The sequence below is a fragment of the Astatotilapia calliptera genome, chromosome 23, assembly GCF_900246225.1.
Source record: "Astatotilapia calliptera chromosome 23, fAstCal1.2, whole genome shotgun sequence".
Taxonomy (NCBI): domain Eukaryota; kingdom Metazoa; phylum Chordata; class Actinopteri; order Cichliformes; family Cichlidae; genus Astatotilapia; species Astatotilapia calliptera.
In genome coordinates, this window is record NC_039323.1 from 1,126,728 (window position 1) to 1,149,279 (window position 22,552).

General features: G+C 43.8%; 2 protein-coding genes across 3 annotated transcripts; one reads left to right on the top strand and one right to left on the bottom strand.

Moving 5' to 3' along the window:
- Nucleotides 1-1,553: 1,553 nt before the first annotated feature.
- Nucleotides 1,554-9,330, bottom strand: LOC113016608 (uncharacterized). 2 transcript variants are annotated; one of them, XR_003271269.1, is made up of 2 exons: nt 1,807-9,330; nt 1,554-1,613 (listed from the first exon to the last, which is right to left on the bottom strand). XR_003271269.1 is itself a non-coding variant. In XM_026159545.1 (2 exons), the coding sequence occupies exon 2, from the start codon at nt 8,108-8,110 to the stop codon at nt 2,150-2,152; it is 5,961 nt and encodes a 1,986-aa protein (XP_026015330.1). In that variant the 5' UTR covers nt 8,111-8,931; nt 9,125-9,330; the 3' UTR covers nt 1,556-2,149. The 2 variants fall into 2 exon arrangements, 1 of the variants encoding a protein (XP_026015330.1); XM_026159545.1 differs by having other exon boundaries at nt 1,556-8,931; nt 9,125-9,330.
- A 3,024-nt stretch (nt 9,331-12,354) lies between these two features.
- On the top strand, nt 12,355-14,773 carry s1pr4 (sphingosine-1-phosphate receptor 4). The gene is made up of 2 exons (XM_026159052.1): nt 12,355-12,434; nt 13,087-14,773. The coding sequence occupies exon 2, from the start codon at nt 13,239-13,241 to the stop codon at nt 14,481-14,483; it is 1,245 nt and encodes a 414-aa protein (XP_026014837.1). The 5' UTR covers nt 12,355-12,434; nt 13,087-13,238; the 3' UTR covers nt 14,484-14,773.
- The last annotated feature ends 7,779 nt before the right edge of the window (nt 14,774-22,552 follow it).

Consider the following 22,552-nt stretch of genomic DNA (forward strand, 5'->3'; position numbering starts at 1 on the left):
ATGCAAAAAATACAACAAAATATTTCATAGTTCAGCAAAACTGATCAATCTAATAAACTTAAACCTGCTCCATCCTCCCTATTCTGGTATTTTAAAGAGTACTTAGCAGAAATATTAAGCAACCTAACTAATAGGGTTGCAAACTCCCAGCAAAAAAAATAGGGAACCTCCCTCCACCTCATGATGCTTACTCGACGTAATCAACTTTAATTTGATGCAGTGTGAAAAAAATGCACAGAAATAAATTATTTTTCAAGAATAATTAAATAGATTCAACATCTTTTTTCAACAGAACTGCAGACTGCACAGATGGTTCCCAAAGGAAAAAGTACTATAGCTTACTAGGGTATATTAGACTTATATACAGTAATGGACTTCTATACATCAGATTAAAACTTTGGGTGTAAGATTCAGATAATTATTGATTAAAAGCGAGACATTTTAAATGAGAATAAGAAAGAAAAGTATGTCTTTGTGCCCCCTTTTCCCTGTTAATGCCCTATCAGCCCCCCTGGCTAAACTTTGCTAGATCCGCCCCTGCACAGTTACAGCCGTCAGCTGTAGAAAAAGATCCTGGAGTAGAAAGTAATATTAAATACATTCTAACAACAGCTGATCAAGCTTAAACATGCTGCTGTTGTTCAGCCGCTGGTTTCCTCTTTCTGGTGCAAAGTGGGCCAAAAACAAAGAAGAGAGACGGACTCGCGACAGAAAAGCCGATCAGCTGATCACAGATCAGTTTCATGATTGAAGTAGCAGCTGGAGAGAGAGAGAGGCAGTCACTCCATATATCGGTTGTTAAGCTTAACGTGGGGCTTTACAAACATTCAGAGATGAACTTGCACACTTGCTTTACTTCTCTCTGGGATCACTTCCTCAGAGATGAAATGCTGGTTTGGTAGCGAGACTACAAATACACACAGCCGCTCTATCACGTGACCACACTGCTCCAACGTGCTACGGTTATGAGCCGAGTTACGCCGTGTTGCAAGTTTTGTGAGGTGCTTTTCTGATATTTAATGGATCGGATTACATTTTTTATTTCTCCCCGATATCCGATCCAGTGATTTAGGTCAGTATCAGACCGATACCGATACGTAATATCGGATCGTTCCATCTCTACCTGAGACGTGCATCTAGCCCTGCAGTTGACCCAATCCACTGACTTTCAAGATCAGTCGAAGTGTTCACACTATATTTTTGCCTCATACACTGCATTTCCATGTATTTTTGCACCTGTTTCCCATTGTGGGGTGGCTGTAGCTCAGGTGGTCGATCAGCTCACCTACTGCTGGTGGTCTGATCCTAGTCTGCTCCAGTCTACCTGCCAAATATCCATCGTAGTATGAATGATGTGTGAATGTTAGTTAGGACAAAGTGCTTGTGCAAATGGGTGAATGAACAAGTTGTGCTGTGAGTGCTCAGATGAGTAGAAAAGTGCTATAAAAGAACAGGTTTTATTATTTCCTAGCAAAATATAAAGAAATGCCCCCCCCCTGTAGCATTCCAGCCGGACTTTATTCAGACGATGCACTCAATGATCATTACGGATGGACCATGGTGGGGTATTCCAACCCATTTATTCACAAATTGCCATAGACACATCGTAAGAGCTGTAATCATAACATAAAACAAATAAACATTCACTTGATATAACCACGTTTCTGTTATGCTAATCAATTCACAGAAAAGGCACAGGAGGTGCTAGCATCAGCCTGCTAGATCGCTCATAAACTTATTAACAATCAAGTAATACATTTACAAATTGTCCGAAATGTAAACAACAAGTACAACACACAAACATACCTGTTCGCCTTCCAGCTAGATGCTAATTTTAAGATGGATGGAAAACGATAACCTTCTCATTTAATCCTTTCTGCGGCAAGCAGTTGCGGTACGATCTTCCTTCCCGGAAGTTGCCCGTTACAAATTTCAAAATAAAAGTTTAATCTATATTATAAAGTATAATTCGTTCAGGGATTTAACTGTTTGAAAAATATCAAATAAACAAATAATCTGGGTCATTTACACTCCCACCAAATCATTAGTGTTCAAAAACATAACTCCATAAACATAGGAAGAAAGAACACAATGATTTCATAATACAAATAATGACCAAACAACAGAAGCATAGTATGCAAGGAATGGACTAGTCACCTTCCAACAATAAGACTAGTTTTTGAACTGGCCGTTCGAGCACTGACCGCTTAGTAAGACGTTCACCATTTTTGCCAAGTTTCCTGTCACCTAGACAGAGCTTCACTCTCCTAACCAGTCCATCTCTGTCCATTGTAGTCTCTACGACTCTTCCCAACCTCCATTCATTTCTGGGCAAGTCTTCATCCTTCATTATGACTATATCCCCAATCTGCAGGTTTCTCTTTGGGGTGTGCCAGCGTTGTCTAAAGGCAATGTTGGCTAAGTACTCTTTCTGCCAACGGCTCCAGAACTGCTCGGCCAAATATTGTACATGGCGCCATCTCTTTCTCGCATACATATCTTCCCTTATGAACTTGCCGGGGGGAGGAAGGGCCATGGTAGACTTCAGGGTAAGTAAGTGGTTTGGTGTCAGTGGCTCAAGACTGTTGGGATCATGTAGGTTTTCAATAGTGAGAGGACGACTATTAACTATCGTCATTGCTTCATAGAAGAATGCTCGGAGGGAAGCATCAGGTAGGTTTCCAGGTGAGAGTCCAAGGGTCGCGTTGAGAACACTCCTGACTGTTCTAATTTGACGCTCCCACAATCCACCAACATGACTTGATCCAGGAGCATTTAGGATGAAGTCACACTGCTTCTTAGAAAGGAAGTTCGTCAGTTTATCACCATCTAATTCCGTGAGGGCTTCCTGCAGTTCATTCTTGGCTCCTAGGAAGTTACTGCCTTGGTCAGATTTGATCTGGCGTACGGCTCCACGTATAGCAATGAAGCAGCGCAGTCCAATTATGAATGAGTCTGTAGATAGATCCTCCAGCATTTCAATATGGATGGCTCTGGAGGAGAAGCAGGTGAAAAGGAGACCATATCGTTTTCGCACACTACGTCCTTGCTTGCTATAGAAGGGTCCAAAGCAATCCATTCCACAGTAGGTAAAGGGTGGAGATGGATTTACTCGCTCTGGAGGGAGATCGGCCATTTTCTGTTCTTCAGTCCGTCTCCGAAGCTTCCGACAAACTACACATCGGCGAAGATAGGATGCAACCGTCCTGCCAATTCCTGGTATCCAGTAACCTCTTGTCCTAATTGCACTGAGAGTCATCCCCTTGCCTTGATGTTTGACTTCTTCATGACAGTATGCTATGATCATCCTTGTAACATGATGTTCCTTTGGAATGATGGTAGGGTGTTTAACTGAGAGAGGAAGGTTTGAATCACGGAGTCGACCTCCCACCTTAATCACACCATTGTTGTCCAAGAAGGGGTTGAGGTGATGTAGCTTGTTATGAGGTGGCAGCTGACAACCTTTCTTCAGTAGCCGCACTTCCTCCGAATATGTTTGTCTCTGCAGATCTTTGATGATGAGGCGCTCGGCTTCTTCTCTTTCCTGCACTGTAGAGAGGCCGATTGACTTATCCTTGTTGATCCTTCGAAGAATGCGAGCCACTGCACAGATGGCACGAGTCCAGGATGAGAACTTTGCCAGCCGATAAGTAAGAGAATCTTGTTCTACAGTTTCCGTGTTTAGAGTCCGTGTTTCCTTAACTTCTGGATCTCCGACTGACAGTTCCGGAGCCACCTCTTCTGAGAGGTCAACTCCCTTTTCCCATAGAAATGCAGGGCCGGTAAACCAGTCCGATGATATTAGCTCATGGACAAAACAACCTCTAGAAGCACGATCCGCAGGATTCTGGTCAGTAGGGACGTATCTCCATTGCCTTTGATTCGTGTAGAGATGTATCTTCTGGATACGGTTGGCTACGAATGTATGAAAACGTCGAGCCTCATTATTGATGTACCCTAGTACAACCTTGGAATCGGTCCAAAAATGCTCTTCAATGTCCGCATATCCAAGTTCTTCCTTCAAAACATTGCTGGTTTTCACAGAGATGACTGCAGCCGTCAACTCTAATCTTGGGATCGTGGTGACCTTTGTTGGGGCGACGCGAGATTTGGCCATGACTAAAGCACAGTGGATGTCTCCTTCTTCATTGCTAAGCCTCAGATATGAACACTGTCCATAGCCAGTAGTGCTTGCGTCGGAGAAGTGATGTAACTCACGTTTAATAACCCTTCCGAAATCTGCCGGGGCATAACTTCGGGGTATATTTATCCTCTCCAAGTTGTTGAGGTCGTTTTTCCATTTCTCCCACCGTGGACGAAGTTCGTTGGTTAGAGGGTCGTCCCAACCTGTTCCATGGCAGCACATCTGCTGCAGCACTTCCTTTCCAATGAGCAAAAAGGGGGCTATGAGACCCAAGGGATCGTACAGGGATGCAACAATGGACAATATGCCTCGACGTGTTGCAGGCTGTTCCTTAAGGTTGGTGCTGATCTTCAGGCAGTCTGATTCGACGTGCCATTGGATACCCAACGCTCTCTCTGAAGGTAAGTTATCAAAGGCAAGGTTGAGGTCTTTAATGTCTGATGCACGTTCAGTTGCTGGTATGCTTACCAGGACAGCTTTGTCATTGGACACAAACTTGTGGAGCCTAAGACCACCCAGGGCACAAAGTTTTCTGGCTTCTTCTGCTAACTTGATAGCCTTCTCTGAGCTGTCTGTACTTGTGACTCCATCGTCGACATAGAAATTTCTCAGAATGAACTGAGAGCCTAATGGGTACCGGTCTTTATTTTCTGTAGCCAAATGCTTCAATCCGTAGTTTGCACAGCCAGGCGATGACGCTGCGCCAAAGATATGCACCCTCATACGGTATTCTTGGGGCTGTGCACCGAGATCTCCTTTCTTCCACCAAAGGAAGCGCAGGTAATCCTGGTCTGACTTCTTCACATGAAATTGGTGAAACATTTTCTCTATGTCGCACATCAATGCAGTGGAGTGCAACCGGAAGCGAAGAAGTACACCGTTGAGATTGTTCATCAGGTCAGGACCAGTGAGCAGATGATCATTCAAACTGGTTCCCTTGTACTTGGCAGAGCAGTCGAACACCACGCGCAGTTTGCCTGGCTTCTTGTCGTGGAATACACCGTGATGAGGTATGTACCATTTTTCGCCCTCTTTCCCATCATCGTGGACTTCCTCTGCATCACCCCTTTCTATGACCTCCTCCATGAACTTGATATACTGTTCTTTGTACCCTTCATCCTTTAACAGCTTCCTCTTTAGATGGCTCAGACGTATGACTGCAAGCTGTTTGTTGTCAGGTAAGGTAGGTCTCTCCTTAAAGGGCAACGGCATCTCGTAGTGACCTAGACTGTTCTTTTCGATGTGGTTCTTGAGTTTGTCCAGGAACAGGATGTCCTCCTGAGACACTGGTTTGCCGTCTTCCTTAGCATCCTTAAAGTCAGACTCTAGAATGCGAATGGCATCTGCCGGAGTGACTGGTGGGAGCTCCCTGACTGCAACTCGGAAGCACTGTCCCGCCGTACTTGAGGTGTCGGGGCATGTCGACGTACCACCAACTATGCTCCATCCTAAGTCGGTACGAATTGCATAAGGCTCATCGTCTCCTCCCGTTATGACGTCTCTTGGTGCCATTGCTCGTGCGCAGTTATAGCCTATCAATAAACCAACCTCACAGTCCTGTAGAGGTGGAATCTCTTCTATGACCTTGGAGAGATGATTCCACCTTTTAGCTGTCTCGCATGTTGGGATATGGGCTCTGTTTACTGGTATGCAATCCTTGGCATAAGCAGGAGGAAGGTCGATGAGGAGGGAAGAGCGATAACCCCGAACACAAAGCCCTGAGACTCTTTGGCTCTTTACGATCACGTCGCGTCCAATCATCGTAGTTAACTTCAGCTTAACTGGACAGGAATCTGCCTTTAATACATCACTCAGTTCCTGGTCAACAAACGTCGTGTCGCTTTGCGTGTCCAGCAAGGCGTAAACCAGTTTCTCAGTTCCTGTATCCTTTTTTGACACCCACACAGGCACAATCATTGATGTGTTAGTTGGCTGTCCGGTAATCACTGACATTGAAGTTGCAGCAGCCTCCGTTTGGCCGGCATTGCTCAGGATAGTGGTTTCCTGTGGCAGAACTCTTTCCTTCTTTAAATAGTTGTCATCGTGTAAACAAGTGGGATGTTTACCCTTGCACGTGTTGCATGAGTGTCGATGTCGACAGTCTTTTGCACTATGTCCAGGTTTGGTGCAGCCATAGCAGAGCTTATGTTCTCTGACAAAATCTCGACGCTCCTCCAGAGTTTTAGCAATAAACTTGGGACATCCATGTAGTCTGTGTTGATTATTTTGACAGAAGGCACAAGGAGACCTTTCCTTTCCTTTAACTGGCTTGAGCCTCTCGGTGTCAGCCTCAGTCTGTGTGTTTAGAACGCTTGCCTTGTTCCTCTTAGGGTCTCTGCTGCCTTGTTTTGCAGTGCTCGACTCAGAGCTGCGGAGGGCATAAGCTGAGGTGATTGGATTGCAAGCAATCTCTGCCTCTGTCGCCATAAATGCGGCGAAGTCCTTAAAACTGGGGAATTCCTTATTGCCCTTTAAGGCTTCAGTAACCTTCCTGTTCCAGTGAGATGCTATCCACTCTGGTAGTTTAAGGATTAGCTTCTTATTCTCTTCACAGTCGTTCAGTATTTCGAGGCTCTTCACATGTGTCATTGCATCTTGGCAAGCGTTTAAGAAATCTGAGAAGTCTCTTAATCCTTCTGCATCTCTTGGTTGGATCTTTGGCCAATCTGTGAGCTTATCTCTGAAGGCTTTCTGTATAATAAAGGTTTGGCCATATCTGTTATCCAGTTTGTTCCACGCATCCTTATAAGCGTCGCTGTCATTCCTATAGAAAGTTCCTTCTAATGTTTTACGAGCTGGGCCGCCTACATACTTCCTCAAGTAATAAAGTTTGTCTGCTGGGGAGATGGCCTTTTTGTCAATAAGTGACATGAATGAAGTTTTCCACTCGATGAACTGAATGGGGTCCCCACTAAATACAGACGGCTCTGGAACTGGAAGTCTATTTAGAGCCATACTGTCTTGTAGGGCTTGGGCAAGGGATGACACGTTTAGGTCGGGTGGCGATGCTGTGACGGTGGGAGTTGGAGGGTTGATAGCAGGGGGAACATGATGATTTCCCACTGAACTATTAGAGGAATGGAGACTGCCTTCCTGCGAGGCTACCTGGCTGTAGACTTGCAGTTTGGCCCGAGCAGCCCTCAAATTCTTTTCTGCTTGAAGGCGTTCAAGTCTGCGTTTTTCTACTTCCATTTTTCTGTGCTGTTCCTCTATCTTCTCCATTTGTCTCTCTTCTTCCAGCAACCCTTCAAATTCGACTTCCTTAGCAGCTAGCTCTGCTGCTGCATCCGCCTGTTTGAGTGTTAGAGTAGTGCTTTTGTGACTACGGATTGTCTTTGTCACTCTAGATGCAGTGGATCCATAGATGGAGCGTGCGTAGCTGTTCTTAAGCAGCTCCCTGAGACGGCAATGTACTTGTTCTGCATCATAATCACCATCGAGATCTGACATTCTCTCGTAGGTAACTTTCATAATTTCGGCTGTAACTGCCTCACAACTGTCAACGTGACGTCTTAATTCTGGAGAAGGTGTAATGTGACTTCGTATTTCAAGGTAAGTGTTTAACACAGTTTCTTTCTCTTTCTCCAAAGAATCCATCAAAGATGCCAGCTCGCCTTTACTAATGTCTGACTTGAGCTGCTCTCTTGACTCTCGGGCTCGAATCTTCCATCTTTCGTACGTTGAGATGAACTTTCTTTCCCTTTTTCTTGCTTCCTCCTGCTGCATTTCGAGCGCCTTTGGAGTTGGGATTTTTGTTCGAGTGGAACGTCGGAGGCCTTCCTTAAGCTCACCTTGTAAGTTGTTCAACGTTTCTTCTCTGCGTTGAATTTCCTTCTCCAAAAGTTCTATTTCCGTAGTTTCTGATGTGTCTTCAAGAGACGCCTTAAGCCCTTTGATTTTATTCTGCAGGTCGACTATCTGATGCTCTAGTTCTGTTTGTGAGGAGGGAGTCTCCATTTCCTTCATGTTTATGTTATTTACTTATCTAATTTGCAGGCTTTAGTTAATGAGCTGCTTGTGGTTACTATAACTTAAAGGCTGCATTAACAGATGGGAGGAGAATCTCTGCACTTTAAACCAAGTTGAAATAGAAGCGGATAACCAACACAACATTGAGAAGAAATGTATAAAATAATAAATGCAACCTGCTAGCTGTTGCAAACTGATGTGGTAAAGTAAACCTCTTATGCTAAACACAGATCAATACACCATTACTATTGTACAGTTACAAATTGAACTAAATGCCCCTCTTTCACCCCCTTTTGGGTCAGTAGAAAGAATGATAATGATATACAGTAGTGGTGGTAAATACCAATAAACAAAATTACTTCACTTGTTATTACTTCATGTCCGTTGTGTCTTAATGCAGCAGATGTCCACAGTAGTTGACGACCTTCTCTCTCCCTTTAACCACCACTGATGAGAATGAATGTCCTTTCCTTGTCGATTAGAATGAAATGTTCCATACCTTTTCTGACCGTCACATCAAACCATTAAGCCAGCTGCATGATGATTATAAAGTCTCTGTCTAGAAGACCCATAGAATGGCACTGAGTTGCTCCGTGAAATGTCTTGTCAATCCCAGACGAATAGCAACACAGCTCCGTGACTCGTCCTCGTGGTTCCGTGGTGCAGGATGGCAGCAGGATGATGCGGGGGATCAGCTCTTACTGTAGCATTCCAGCCGGACTTTATTCAGACGATGCACTCAATGATCATTACGGATGGACCATGGTGGGGTATTCCAACCCATTTATTCACAAATTGCCATAGACACATCGTAAGAGCTGTAATCATAACATAAAACAAATAAACATTCACTTGATATAACCACGTTTCTGTTATGCTAATCAATTCACAGAAAAGGCACAGGAGGTGCTAGCATCAGCCTGCTAGATCGCTCATAAACTTATTAACAATCAAGTAATACATTTACAAATTGTCCGAAATGTAAACAACAAGTACAACACACAAACATACCTGTTCGCCTTCCAGCTAGATGCTAATTTTAAGATGGATGGAAAACGATAACCTTCTCATTTAATCCTTTCTGCGGCAAGCAGTTGCGGTACGAACTTCCTTCCCGGAAGTTGCCCGTTACAAATTTCAAAATAAGAGTTTAATCTATATTATAAAGTATAATTCGTTCAGGGATTTAACTGTTTGAAAAATATCAAATAAACAAATAATCTGGGTCATTTACACCCCCCCCCCCTTTTTTTTTTTACAGCCAAAATGGTGATGAAGCAAATATCAGGGTCAAATCAGGACTTAATGAGATGGGTGACATAAACAGCTAGACAACAGACTGTCTATCCACTTAACTTGGAACCTGCCCAGTTTGTATCACAGGTGGTTATTTTAGCTGCCGAGTGTCATCGACTCACTATAGTGTCTGGTGGTCACGTCACTGTGAATCTCTTCCTGTGTGCACTGCCCGTTTCCCCTGCATTCTATTAAATGGTCAGCAGGCGAGCGACTGGTTGCAAAAAGATTAGTAGTTGCACAGGAATCGATGGGAGCCCCCACCCCTCCACCCGTGACTTCAATAAACCTGATGTATTGCTGGACTCTGTCACTAGTTTCAGGGAACAGTGAATATAAGTTTTTATATTCTGGTTATAAATGGAGTCAAAACGGGAGACTGTCAAGGCTTCGTCCATCAGCTGTGACTTGTTGATTAGAAGTTGTTAGCCAATAAGCATGGAGTGTCACTGCTTTCACAGGCAGATGTGCTCCTTCCTCATCAGGTCCACTTTAGAAATACCGAAATGTTGATGGTAAAATGTTCAGCTCGAGCTTTCACAACAGGTGTTCTCAAATCAGCAGGTGACGTCAGCCGGTTACAGAAACATCTTTCACAGGGTCCGTGTTGTGGACCAGTCTGTCTTCCTTTGTGCAGTGACTCTATAAACGACTTTTCTACTGTCGGTTTCTGTCAAAGGAACTTGGACTTAAATAAAATGGAAACACTGCATTGCTTGTCGTGAAACTGCACTCCAAGTCCTTCCTTGGGTGAACTTGCATCTTACTAACGAATACTGCTGTTATCACTACTTTGCTTTTAAGAATGCTTCACGTGTGATGACGCCTTCAGCAAAGAAAGCGCAGGTGTTTTCAATCACTCGTATCACTCATCAAAGGTTAGTGATGTCAGTGACACTGGCTGTGGTGAAAACAGTCAATAATCTGATGTAAAAACTGGCACAACAGCAATTTTCTGGGTTTTTTAATCTTTCATTGGTTAACCACTGCAGGAAAAAAACAACAACAAAAACAAGCCAAAGTGCACAACTCCACATTTGTGTTAATTTCAACAGAAAACTTGAAAAATGCACAAAAGTTCACCATAGAAAAATAGGCCTTCAGGACGTTGTGGATTTCCTAACTCTGCAAAGTGTTTAAGGCATGAAAGTGCGTCGATTATATTTTCTCATGAAGAAAGAGAGGAAGTCTGAAATCCGTAAACAAAGACCTGGCAAGAACAAATTTCGTGAGTACGATATTGTAGCAACATGGTGACTTGTTCTTTAGAATAACTGATTCCCTATCAGCTGCTCTCCTCTGCATTCATGCATTTTCACCTTAGCTTTAGTTTGCATGCTGGTATAGGTTTTCCTCTGCAGGCCTGAGTCTGCTGCACAGGCAGCACACACACAAGTAAAAGATGCTTGGCAGTAATTTGGTGGCTGTCACTGGAAACACAGTAATATCGCTGGTCATAGTTGAGGACGCACTTTTGTTTAAATCCCTTGAAGTGGAGACCTGCAGAGCTGGACTGCTTATGAGTGAAGAAGAAAAAACACACACTCATGCAGTTGTGGCCAGATACGCACATTGTGGTTATGGAGTGCTTTGAAGTTGTATTTTCAGAGTAAGGGCGTTTTCAACAGTCGTGGGTGTTGTTGACACCTCAGGATGTTGTAGCTTGTTGTACATTTTCCGGGTGTTTTTCTTTTTCCTCAGTTTATTCACAATAACAGTTTCGCCACCACCTTTAGATCTATACAGAGTAACACAAGTCCTCTATCCACCATGATGGAGGACATGTCTTCAACACTAAAAAAGGAGAAATTGTGTTAGTCTCGCAGGGGGACAGCACAGAAATGATGTAGTTAATTACAGTACACACAATGTAGGTCAAATATATATGCATGGGCGACCTTGTCTCGCCGTTTGTTAAAGAAACCGTGCAAACTGGAATAATTCATGCAGACGCAGGCGACTGCGAGAATGAAAAGAGATATCTGCTTATAAGAATAATTGGGCGCCAGTATGATTGGTATCATTTGACTTTTTTTGGCAGCACAATTACAGCCTGCTTGGCTCTGGAGCATTAAATGTACAACAACAGCTCTTTGAAAACGTCACTCGTGTTCGGCCACGAGCTCTGGTTTTGCTCATATCTGAAATTTGGTTTCTTAATTCTGGGGTCTGCCTCTGCTTTCTGCTTCTTGCAGGGCGTCTCTTGTGTTTGTGTGTTTATGGTTTGAAAATGGTCACAGCTTCAGCAGTAATGTCTGCCTCGTGGCATGTGGTTGGGGGCCCACTGGTGCATGGTAGGGGGTTTGCTGAAGACAAGGGTTTCATGCGTGGTGGCTATGTGTGAACAATGCAAGTGCGGCCTGCACACCCAAGCCAACAGCCCCAGCTGCAAGAGAAGATATATAGTATGAAACCTCACTATCTACAGGGAGGGGCACCTGAGTTCCTGTTTTTCTCTTGTATTTTCCCTTTTATTTTACTTACTTATATTTGAGAAAAGAAATTGTCATAACTCAGCAAGAGGCCAGTGCAAGTGGGTCTTTCCCCATATCCTTATTGCATAGCAAAAATTTACAACTAGTTTACAACTGGCACGGGTTTTGAAACCGTCTTTCCCGTTAGAGGCCATAGAGCGACTTAAGCAATAGATTTGATTGGCAGTAGCGGTAACAATGTGCGACGTCCTGGGAAACAATAAATAAGAAGGTTAATAAACCAGAAAAAAATGTTGGAGACGAGTAAATGATCACTTGTTTTTTCTCATTACACAGTGATGGAACATGTGCAGCCTCTCTGTTATGCATGTGTGAATGTGTGTGTGAATGTGTGTGTGTGTGTGTGAATGTGTGTGTGTGTGTGTGTGTGTGTGTGTGTGTGTGTGTGTGTGTGTGTGTGTGTGTGTGTGTGTGTGTTGGGTGTGTCGGGCTTACTTCCCCATGTAAGTAAGACTGTACTGCAAAAAACTCTTTAGTCAGCGACAGCAGCTGCACTATCACACACTCAGCATCACCAAGAACGGCCAGAGGTAAGCACTCACCACTGCACCTTCACCTCACTGCAGCTCTGCAGTGAAGTCAAATTCAAATCGAATCAAATTTATATTATAACAGGAAAAAAAATCAATTTACACCCATAACTTTTAAACATTAATTCCAATTAAACGCCAGTCAATTAATTAATTATAACATTTGCTATAAAGATTAAACTTGGTGTAAAATGTTCAAATATATATTTTTTCCACTCAGATATTATTGAATACAATTTCAACACAACGGCAAAGCTGCATTTCTTCAAATATTTTTGAATATATTCACATATATATATATATAAAGAAAAAAACTTTTTTTTTGTTGGTAATTATTTATTATAATTTCGCTAATTTTAAACGTGGGAATTTTAAGCAATTATTGTTTTGCATTCTTGATAAGAAAAACCATGTTTTTCCTTCATGTGGTGATTTAAATGCCCCCATTTCTCACTCATCCTGTGTTAACCGCAGATAGGTGGAGACTGTAGCGTTCGGGAGACATTTAAATGAGGCCTTTTAAACTGACTGAAACTTTGCAATGAAGCGTCTCAGAGTGCAGTACTGAGAGTGAGGGAAATTTCGTTCATGGCTTTGATTTTCATACAGAAATCACTATTGTTTCTTTGTTTTCTTCTGCTTTTATTCTCAGGTGTTTGTTGCTCACAGGCAGCGAGCTCCAGTGGTTAGAGTGCGCCCATAGCCTGTTTATTCACAGGAGTTTCGCACTAATTCCCGTGCAGCTCGGTTCAGCCTGTTCTCACCCAAAACCTTCATCCGACCGGCCGGCTCAGTTTTCCCATCATGTGTGCCTTGGCCTCCCTCACGTCCCCTTCCTCCTGCCCTCACATGTACAACATCCCCACCTACCAGAGCAACAGCACGGCACCAAATGCCACCAGCGCTGCAACTGGGATCAACCACGTGATCCTGAGGCATTACAACTACACCGGCCGTCTGCAGAACAGGACCATCGCGAACTCCCAGAACCAGATCAGTGCCTCCGTGGCCGTCTTCCTGTTCTTCAGCATTATCATCATCCTGGAGAATCTCCTGGTGCTGGTGGCCGTCATCTCCCGCATCCGCCGCAGCCGTCGTTGGGTATATGTTTGCATTGCCAACATCACACTCAGCGATCTCCTCACCGGAGCCGCTTACCTGGTGAACATCTGCTTGTCTGGCAGCCAGACCTTTCGCCTGACGCCTGCTCTGTGGCTCTTCAGAGAGGGCATGCTGTTTGTGGCCCTGGCAGCCTCCATATTCAGTTTGCTGCTGATTGCTGTGGAGCGTTACACCACTATGATGAAGCCACTTCCCCAGAAGTCAACCAGAAAGACCTACTATCGAATCTATGGCTTGGTGGCGCTTTGTTGGGGTTTGGCGCTGGTTATTGGCTTTCTCCCCTTGCTGGGCTGGAACTGTGTGTGCAGCCTGGATGGATGCTCCACCCTGCTTCCTCTCTACTCCAAGACTTACATCTTATTTTCTCTCATTATTTTTTTCCTCATCCTTCTGGCTATCGGTGTGCTGTATGGTGCCATCTACTGCCACGTGCACAAGAGTGCTCAGCTAGCGCCCCAGCGCAGTCGGAAGCGCTCCTTAGCTCTGCTGAAGACTGTTATCACCATTGTCGGGGTCTTTATGCTCTGCTGGGGGCCGCTCTTCATGCTGTTACTGGTAGATTTCTTCTGTGTCTCCCGCCAGTGCGCACTGCTGTTCAGCGCTGAATTTTGCATCTCCCTGGCCGTCTTCAACTCGGGCCTGAACCCCATCATCTACGCCCTGGGCAGCAGCGAGATGAGAAAAGCCATCGCTGAGCTGCTCTGCTGCTGCTGCCTGAGGGTTGGCTTCTGCCACCCAGACACATTCACATCAAAGGAGACCAGCAGCACCTCAGAGAGCAGGAGGGACAGTCTGAGGAACAGTTTTAATAAGGTCAGGAACCTGAGTGTGGCCTCCCCGCCATCCACCCCAAGCAAAACTCGCAGGGCACCTAGAAAATATAGGCTGAGCACCACCACCAGCTGCCTGTCAGTTTCAAGTGGTTAAACCACAACGTTCCCCTCCCAAGTAAACCAACCTGTGTGCACTGATACACATCTAACCGTTTCCTCACAGTTTTGGTTTGAATGTTCACTGCTTCATGAAATGCACATGCACTGCTGACTAAACGCTCCAGTAATATCCTCAAAATATTCCAGTTTGCAACAATGTTACAAGAAATTTTATTTTTTTTGCATAACAATGCATTCTTTTGTAACTGTAAATGATATTTTACATTCACCGTACTTTTCTATTATTGCACTTATTGTTTATGTGAATATAAAATATGTATGTTTAAGTTGTTTTTTGTACTTCTTCTGTGTAAGAAATATAAATAAAGTTTATTTTGCTTTATCCATGCGTGCCTGCTCTTTTCAGTAGGATAGTACCTCTGCTTACCTCTGGAGGGAGGCACCTCATCAGAGCTTTGACCCCCTCCTGCAAATGATCAGATGATTCAGTATCACTTAAACCTTCATAGACTGAAAGCGGACATTATACAGACCTTAATATCAATTCTAGATTTACTAAATATACCAAATATACAAATTCCAGCTCGTTTAAATGATTATTTTAGTCTGCCTAAAGAAGGCTTAATCTGTATTCTGCAGGCATGTCGCTGTACATGTAATGCTTCTTTCTGTAGTTTCAAAAGCTTTTCCTAACAGGCTTTTCAAGAGGCCATTTCCAGCCTGCTCGCCATTTCCTGCGTTTCTGACAGGATGACTGATTGGAGTTCAGTGGAGGAGGTGAGGGCTGGGACTGCAGCCCCAAGGGCATACGCAGCCAGGGCTAATTGATAAATTCATTATGACTGTCTGGCAGCACGAGGAGATAAGGTTCAGCAGATAGTATGTACCCTTAAATTATACAGGCTACTGTACTGTACTGTATTTCTCCTGCTGACGCACACTGATCTGAGATGGAGGAAAGTATTTTTACAAATCAAAAGTAGTCGTCTGCCGTCCTGCAAAGGCGCAGCATGCCAGCAAGTGCTTTATTTGTTTTTACAAAAGAATCAGTGCAATCACTCCAAGCGACAGGGGGTTTCTCACTAGCTGTAAAACTCAAAGCGATCTGTGGTTCAAAAGATTTGGAAGTTCCCACTCTTAATATAAGATCATGGTTAATTCTCTCAGGTTTTTGAAGTATATCCTAAAAGAAAGACCTGTTTACATGATAAGTCCTCTTAAAGTTAATGACCAGGAAAGAAGCATCTCCAGTTATTATTTATCAAGCAATTCTCTGCTAATCGTTTGAAGGCTGGTGTTGTTTGAGCAGGCACAGACTACATGCAGTCATCACGCTGTGACTCAACTGTTGCACGAAAATGACATTCTTGGTGCAGCTGGGAAGCATGTCCCGTCTGCCTGCAACGCTAAAACGAAAATTGCATTTAAAAAACCTCTTTAAAAATGAAACGGGTACAGCGTTAGAAAGTGAACGACTTATTGAAACAGTAGGAACGATGGATTATTACAAATTACTGCAAGTGGATTGGTGCACTGATAAGAGCCAGTGTGGTAAGTGAGTCACAAACCCGTGTTGGCGATAAAAAAAAGATTAGGCAAGATGGCAAATAGGCTTAATCCCTTTCCTAGAATTTCCAAGCTAGATTTTGCAGACATTAAATGCCTCAAAGTGTCCCCGTAGGCCAGAGCAATAAAGCCTTATACCCCGAGAGTTAGCCTCAGTTCCATTAGGCTCCCCAGGAAGTGTGTTTAAAAGCTCAAACATGATACTGGGATTTTCTGTCTATTGTCTAATAATGACCTGAAGTAGTTACTGCACCAGCACACGGTCTTTCAAAGACATTTCATGCTGGGTGATATTAGGCCGATCAGGAGTTATTGCCTCGTCTTTCTTTGTTTCACACACCTGGCACGACTTCCTGAAGTTAAAAACATTTGCTTATCAATAACGATTTCAGAGATGTTCCAGGCTCCTGGCAGTCTGTCATGCAGGCATTCCCGTTCATGACATCTGAAAGCTGCACGGGCTCGTCAGCGTCGACTGGAAATGTAGTGGTGAAGGTGAGGAAGGAAGAATCCTGCTTTCGCCCACGCAGAGCTTGAGGTGATTGTGTTGTGGCAAAATATGCAGGAAGCATGCACACACACACACACACACACGCTCATTATTCAGCGTTAAATCAATGTAAAATGACCAATAATGACATGTAGTCGTGCACATAAAAGATGCACGTGCACACGCTCAAGGTTAAACATGCACAGATACCCTAAGCTCTCTCGTCTGCTTTGTTTTTGTGGCTGGGGAACCGAGCAAGTTATAGCTAGTTGTGTGTGTGTGTCTGTGTGATTCCCCCCTCTTCATGAAATCCTGCATCTCTGCCGTTAAGTGCAGGGGATAAAACTCCCTCATCCTTGGTCCTGGCATGGCTCCAGGTCTGGCTGCCTGATGAAAAAGCAACAGCAAATTCCAGGCTTTATTAGCTCGAGCCTGAGAGACATTTGTTGTATCATTTCTGTAACGTGTCACGGGCTGATCACCAATCCATGCTGCTGCTCTCTCGTTCTCCTCTTACAACAACAAGGCCTTTTCACTCTTCTAAATGAGGTACGATGGGTTAATGACGGTTGCGTGCAGACGTGGCTATGCCCTCAATAATTACCTTGCTGGCTTTGCCTCCAGGTGTTCAGCAGACAGCTAATGATGTACTGTCTGAGGAGAGGGGAAGGCAGCGGGTGAGGCAAAAAAGCTACACGGGGGAGCTTGTGATTGGTTGCTATCAGCACTGCGACAACTCGGTGGCACATGTGGTGCAGAAGGACTGGGTGTAAGAAGAGCCCAGAAAAGAAAAGAAAAACAGGAACTCACTCGGGATGTGCTCGTAAAGACAATCCTGCTACATGTCCGTACAGCCGTACTGCTGAAGGGAAATGACACCGTTTTATAAACTGTCTTTCATTTTCAGCCTTGACGTCATTTCTGTGACACGTTTCTAGTTTCCTTGCAGAGATGCGTGGCTGACTAATACAGAAATCAATATCAAGGAATACTCCACCCAAAGGCCCGTCTTCTGAAAGTGAGTCACAGGTCATATATAGAATTCAAGGGTGGATCTAAGAAGTGTGCAGCATGCAACCACTAGGTCAGCGCTTTTTAAGATACGTTGCAGATCAGTCCAGTTTCATATTATCCAAAATATCTTTATCGACTCTTAAACCAGTCCTGCATTTTTGCCCAAATATGATGAAATGCACAGTTCATGCATTCTGCCCCAGCAAGACAAAGTTTGGAGTTTAGTTCAGTCCTGAAAAACAGCAGCATACACTATCGGCCAATGACATGGCAGCAAGTCCATGCCAAACAAATAAAAACAAATAATGATAATAATAATAAATAAAAATAAACTGGTGGAGTGGTGCAGCTTTTGAGGGGAGGAAATGTGGATGTTACTGTTATTTTTATTTCATAAAAGGACACGAGCACGATGGTAAAGTGCAAACTGCACCCAGGACAGAAATAACTGCATTATACAGTGAATGCAACTCTTTGCAAGCATCTGTTCTGACAGCATGCTAACGCTAAGCTAGTGATGATAGAGCTGCGTGCATGCTGGCCCAGGTAACAAAGGCAAGGATCCATGTCTGTAGCAACACTTCTGGACCCCTTTAGTATCAGCTGAGCATGGTTTAAATGTCACAGCCTTCCTGTGTAACTTTGCTGGTGTTCACCTGTTTAGAATTAGAATTAGAATTAGAATTAGAATTAGAATTCAACTTTATTGTCATTGCACATGCACAGGTACAGGGCAACGAAATGCAGTTTGCATGCATCCAGAAGTGCTTTAGTGATATAGATATATTACAATATATATTAGCAATAGTATAGATATGTAAGATATGTTTACCTGCTTCCTGCAGGACAACACACCATGTGACTGGTTTCTTGAACATGACGATGAGTTCACCGTCCTCAAACGCATGCAAGGTGCACCTAATAGAGTGATCAGTGAGTGTGACTGAAACAGAGGTGGTCTTTGTGTTCGTGCGACGAACCCAATCTGTACATGAAGTCAGAGTTTAGGTTCACATTCTGCACCGTCCGGTTTCTCTCTGTCGTCCTACAGCCGCGTTCGTTTGGAGTTTAAAACCAGATGGTGCTTTCAGAAGATTTAAGGAAGTGATCAGTTGAGGGCCAGGTCAATTTTCTGCCTTCCTTCAACTCAGTAAACATCTTAGGATGCATTTCACTAAGGGCACAAACAAATGATCTGCTCTGAGGCTGAAGGAGAACGATAAACGATATGTTGTTGGGACACAGATAATTCCAGGAGTGTGTCTAAAGCTTTTTATCACTGTGAACAAACTGACCACAAAGTATTTCAGCCCATAATGGATAAAAAAAACGTGTAGCAGCTGTTTCAAAGCTACAGAAAAGGATCTTCAGAGATATGATTTCACTGCTGTTCAGAGAAACATGAGGACGTATTGATGCTTCGGTCCAGACAGCAGCATGTAAGCACTGCACATTGTTTAAAGACAGGGTGGGATCCGCCTCTAATGTAATAAATGTCTGAAATTACAGGAACGAACTGACTCACTGTTGAGAGGGGGAAGGATTATCATTCCTGTTGTGCTGATATGTTGTCATGCACACCCACAAAATCTTGTTCTGTTTCCTTCTGGCTGAATATGGAGGGAAATCACATCAGAATACTCGAGATAATCCAGTTGGAGACGGTCAAACTGTCTCATTGTTTTGCTATCGTAACACATTTGCATAATCGCAACCTGGCAGTCGATTTAAGCAGCAGAACACGTTCAGCTTTTTTAACCCACTTCTGTACTCACATCAGAGCAGTTTGAGCTGTATTGCTGACAAATAAACTGTAAGTCATTTTAGAACAGGAGACAGTGGCTGGAGTATCGCACATGCTGCACCGAAATCATTTATGTGCCCATTATACTTTATAGAGGAATACTTTTTAATGGCTCTATCTGGGTTTATGGTGCCTATAGCGTTTCCTTTATCTGTGACACACTTTCTAAAATATTCTTATCATTTATTATGGCTTCAATAATTTTTATGATTCAAAAGAGTTTCTATGTTCGTTCCACTGGATCTCTGTGCCACACGGTCTGAAAGCTCCCAGCTCCGCATCCACACACCAACCAGTACAAAGGAGATATTCAGCTACAAACACAGCATCCCTGAAAGCAGCATGCCTGTCTGCTGTGCTTGATGGATTGTCAAAGTGCATGTATTTGCACTGTGAAAAGAAAGTTTTTACAGGATAAACTAAACACACCCTGACTGCTTCAGTCAGCTGCTCCTAATGAAATGGGATGTCCAAAGGAGGAGGGTGGAGGAGCTGGCCACCTTACAATCACTGAGTTAACCATAAACTCCTTTATACAGCAAAGTACATCGCATGTGAGGTCATCGGTCCGACAGCTAAAGCTTAGCCCAAATTTGGGTCACACAACAGGACAATGATCATCACAGCAGCAAATCGACACCAGAATAACTGAAAAAAGAAGAATCGAGGTGCTGCAATGACCCTGTCAAAGTCCTGACAGCAGCCAGGTTGAAATGAGCTGTGCAAATGCCCACAAACCTCAATGAAGCGAAGCAGCGCTGCCAAAGTCAGTTACAGTTACCGTTTAAAAAGGTGGTATTCAGAATACAGTTACTTTGTTGAAATAAATGGATTACTTTCCTGTTTCATATTGTCGCGGGTCAGGACTGTTTGGGTTTGTTTGACAGCTACGTGCTGTTGTTCCAGGCGGCAGCGTTACGGTTGCCATGGTTACAGGGCGACGCTCTCTCTCTCTCTGCGACTGTGTGATTCCTGGGTGAGAGAGGCCTTTTCGTTGTTGTTGTTGTTGTTGTGCTAAGCTAACAGGCTGAATGCTACAAGCATAGCTCTAAAGAATGTAGCATCATGGGCAGTGTAGTCCGTGCTGCTGGGAGAATGGACTGCCATACACGTTATGTGTCTGTGAGCGCGAGGAGGGAGAAAAAGGGGAGTGGAAAGGTACGAGTTGTCATCGAGCAGAAACGGGAGCTGGAAGCATGTAAATATAATAATAACCACTGCAGCCAAGAAGAGAGCCTGACGAGCCCAGCTGTAAGTAAGCTATTAAGACTCGACTGTACACCGTGTTCGTGTTCTCCTCCGAAAACAATAAGTTCTGTTGGAGCAGTCTTTCAACGCCTCTCTCTGTCTCTCGCAAGAAAAGTTGACCCACACAACAAAGTAAAGCTATTTTTCGGCTACGAGCCGACAGGGACCCCGCCGTATTAGTCAGAGGTCCCTTTACTACAGTTCGGAGTCGCGGACCTTCAGTAATAGTAATAAATCACACAGCAATAGTACATTCACGTTGTTGTAAAAAACATGATAATATATTAAGTAATCCAAAGTATTCAGAATACGTTACTGTCATTGAGTAACGTAACGGAATACGTTACAGAATACATTTTGGGGCATGTAATTTGTAATCTGTAATGGAATAGATTTTAAAAGTAACCTTCCCAACACTGGTTACAATGTAGCTGCAATAAGATCATAAAACTACATCGACTTCAGTAACGTTCAGTATGAGTCAGGAACTGTTAGACGTATAACTGTGTTATACATGAATGTAATAATTACTTCATGTAACAGACGTGGCTGCTGTTTAAGTAACCTTTGATAAACCGACACACAGCACGATCCCGGCATTTATTTTATGCAGCACGTCTCTTTTGTGTGCAAGCGTGCACTATGGAAATATCACTCTGCCAAAGCAGGTGCTCGTGCACGCGAGAACATTCATGTATAGTTCTTAGAGCGGAGCTGACATCAGTAATGGCCAGACAGTCGGTATCTGGTCGTCTTCACACACACACACACACACACACACACACACACACACACACACACACACACACACACACACACACACACACACACACCTGGCAGCAATAGGGAACTTTAGGCCCTTTCCTATAGGGATAAACGCCTCCCTATAGGAGTAAGAATCCCATTTATTTAGAATTTTGCTTACAATTCAGCAGCCAGACATCAACAATGGCTGTGCAAATATCCAGTGTCGGGGTTATAATTACACCCAATCAATCAGTGGTGCTTGCCATTTTCCTTTTGGCATGTCAACAAGTAGAACAAAGACGACGGGCGTATTCTTTGCATGTCCGGATGGAAAACTCAAACATTTGCATACAGCCCTCTTTATCCTCACATGGTGGTTTCTGTTGACTCCACCTGGCTGAGGAATTCTTTTCGGAGGAATCCGGGAACACTTTTGGATCTTGCAATGATAATGCGCTCAACTTTCTTTCTTTTGTTAATGAATCATGTCTGTAGCTGTGCACAAACATACTGTAGCTCATCCACACACTATAAACTGGGAAAGAAAGCAGACGAAGAGGAACAAGGGAGAACAAAGAGACGCCTAAACAACAAATTGTGTTCAGTTGCTTCCTAATTATAGGGGAATGCGCTGCATGTTGTCTTCATTCTGCATTTTCCGCTGTATCATAACAAAATAATAAGTAAGAGAAAAGGCCATTGTGGAGAGATCTAATCTGATGCCAATATGGGCAACATGTGGACGGCGCTCCGAGACCAGCTGTTTCCTCTTTATCAGACTCTGGATAGCTGGACAGCGGACACAAAGGAGACTGGCTCCAGGTTATGAGATATGAATGAATGCAGACACACACACTGACAACACAGAGGCAATTATTAAGCAACTTTTTTCTTTTTAATTTGATAATTTCAGACAAAAATTTCCTTCTTTGTTTAGTGTGGAATAAAATGACCAAAGACAACCGTTCTCTCTTCAGGTGCTGGATGTCGGCCATCTGCGCTGACTTTGTCGTCAACCTTGGGAATATATGTGAGCGTGTTTACTCCCTTTTCTTAATCCTCTCTCTCGGCCTCGCTGTGCTGTGGCGGAGTAGCGTGACCACTTAACTAATTGTGCTGTGCAAGATGTTCCAAGGGTGATGATTTGGCTTCGGTTTCCTAAAGTTTCCAAAGAGAGGACGTGAAGAGGGCTCTGCGGGAGACTCCTTTGGAAATGTGGAAAACAATCTGAGGC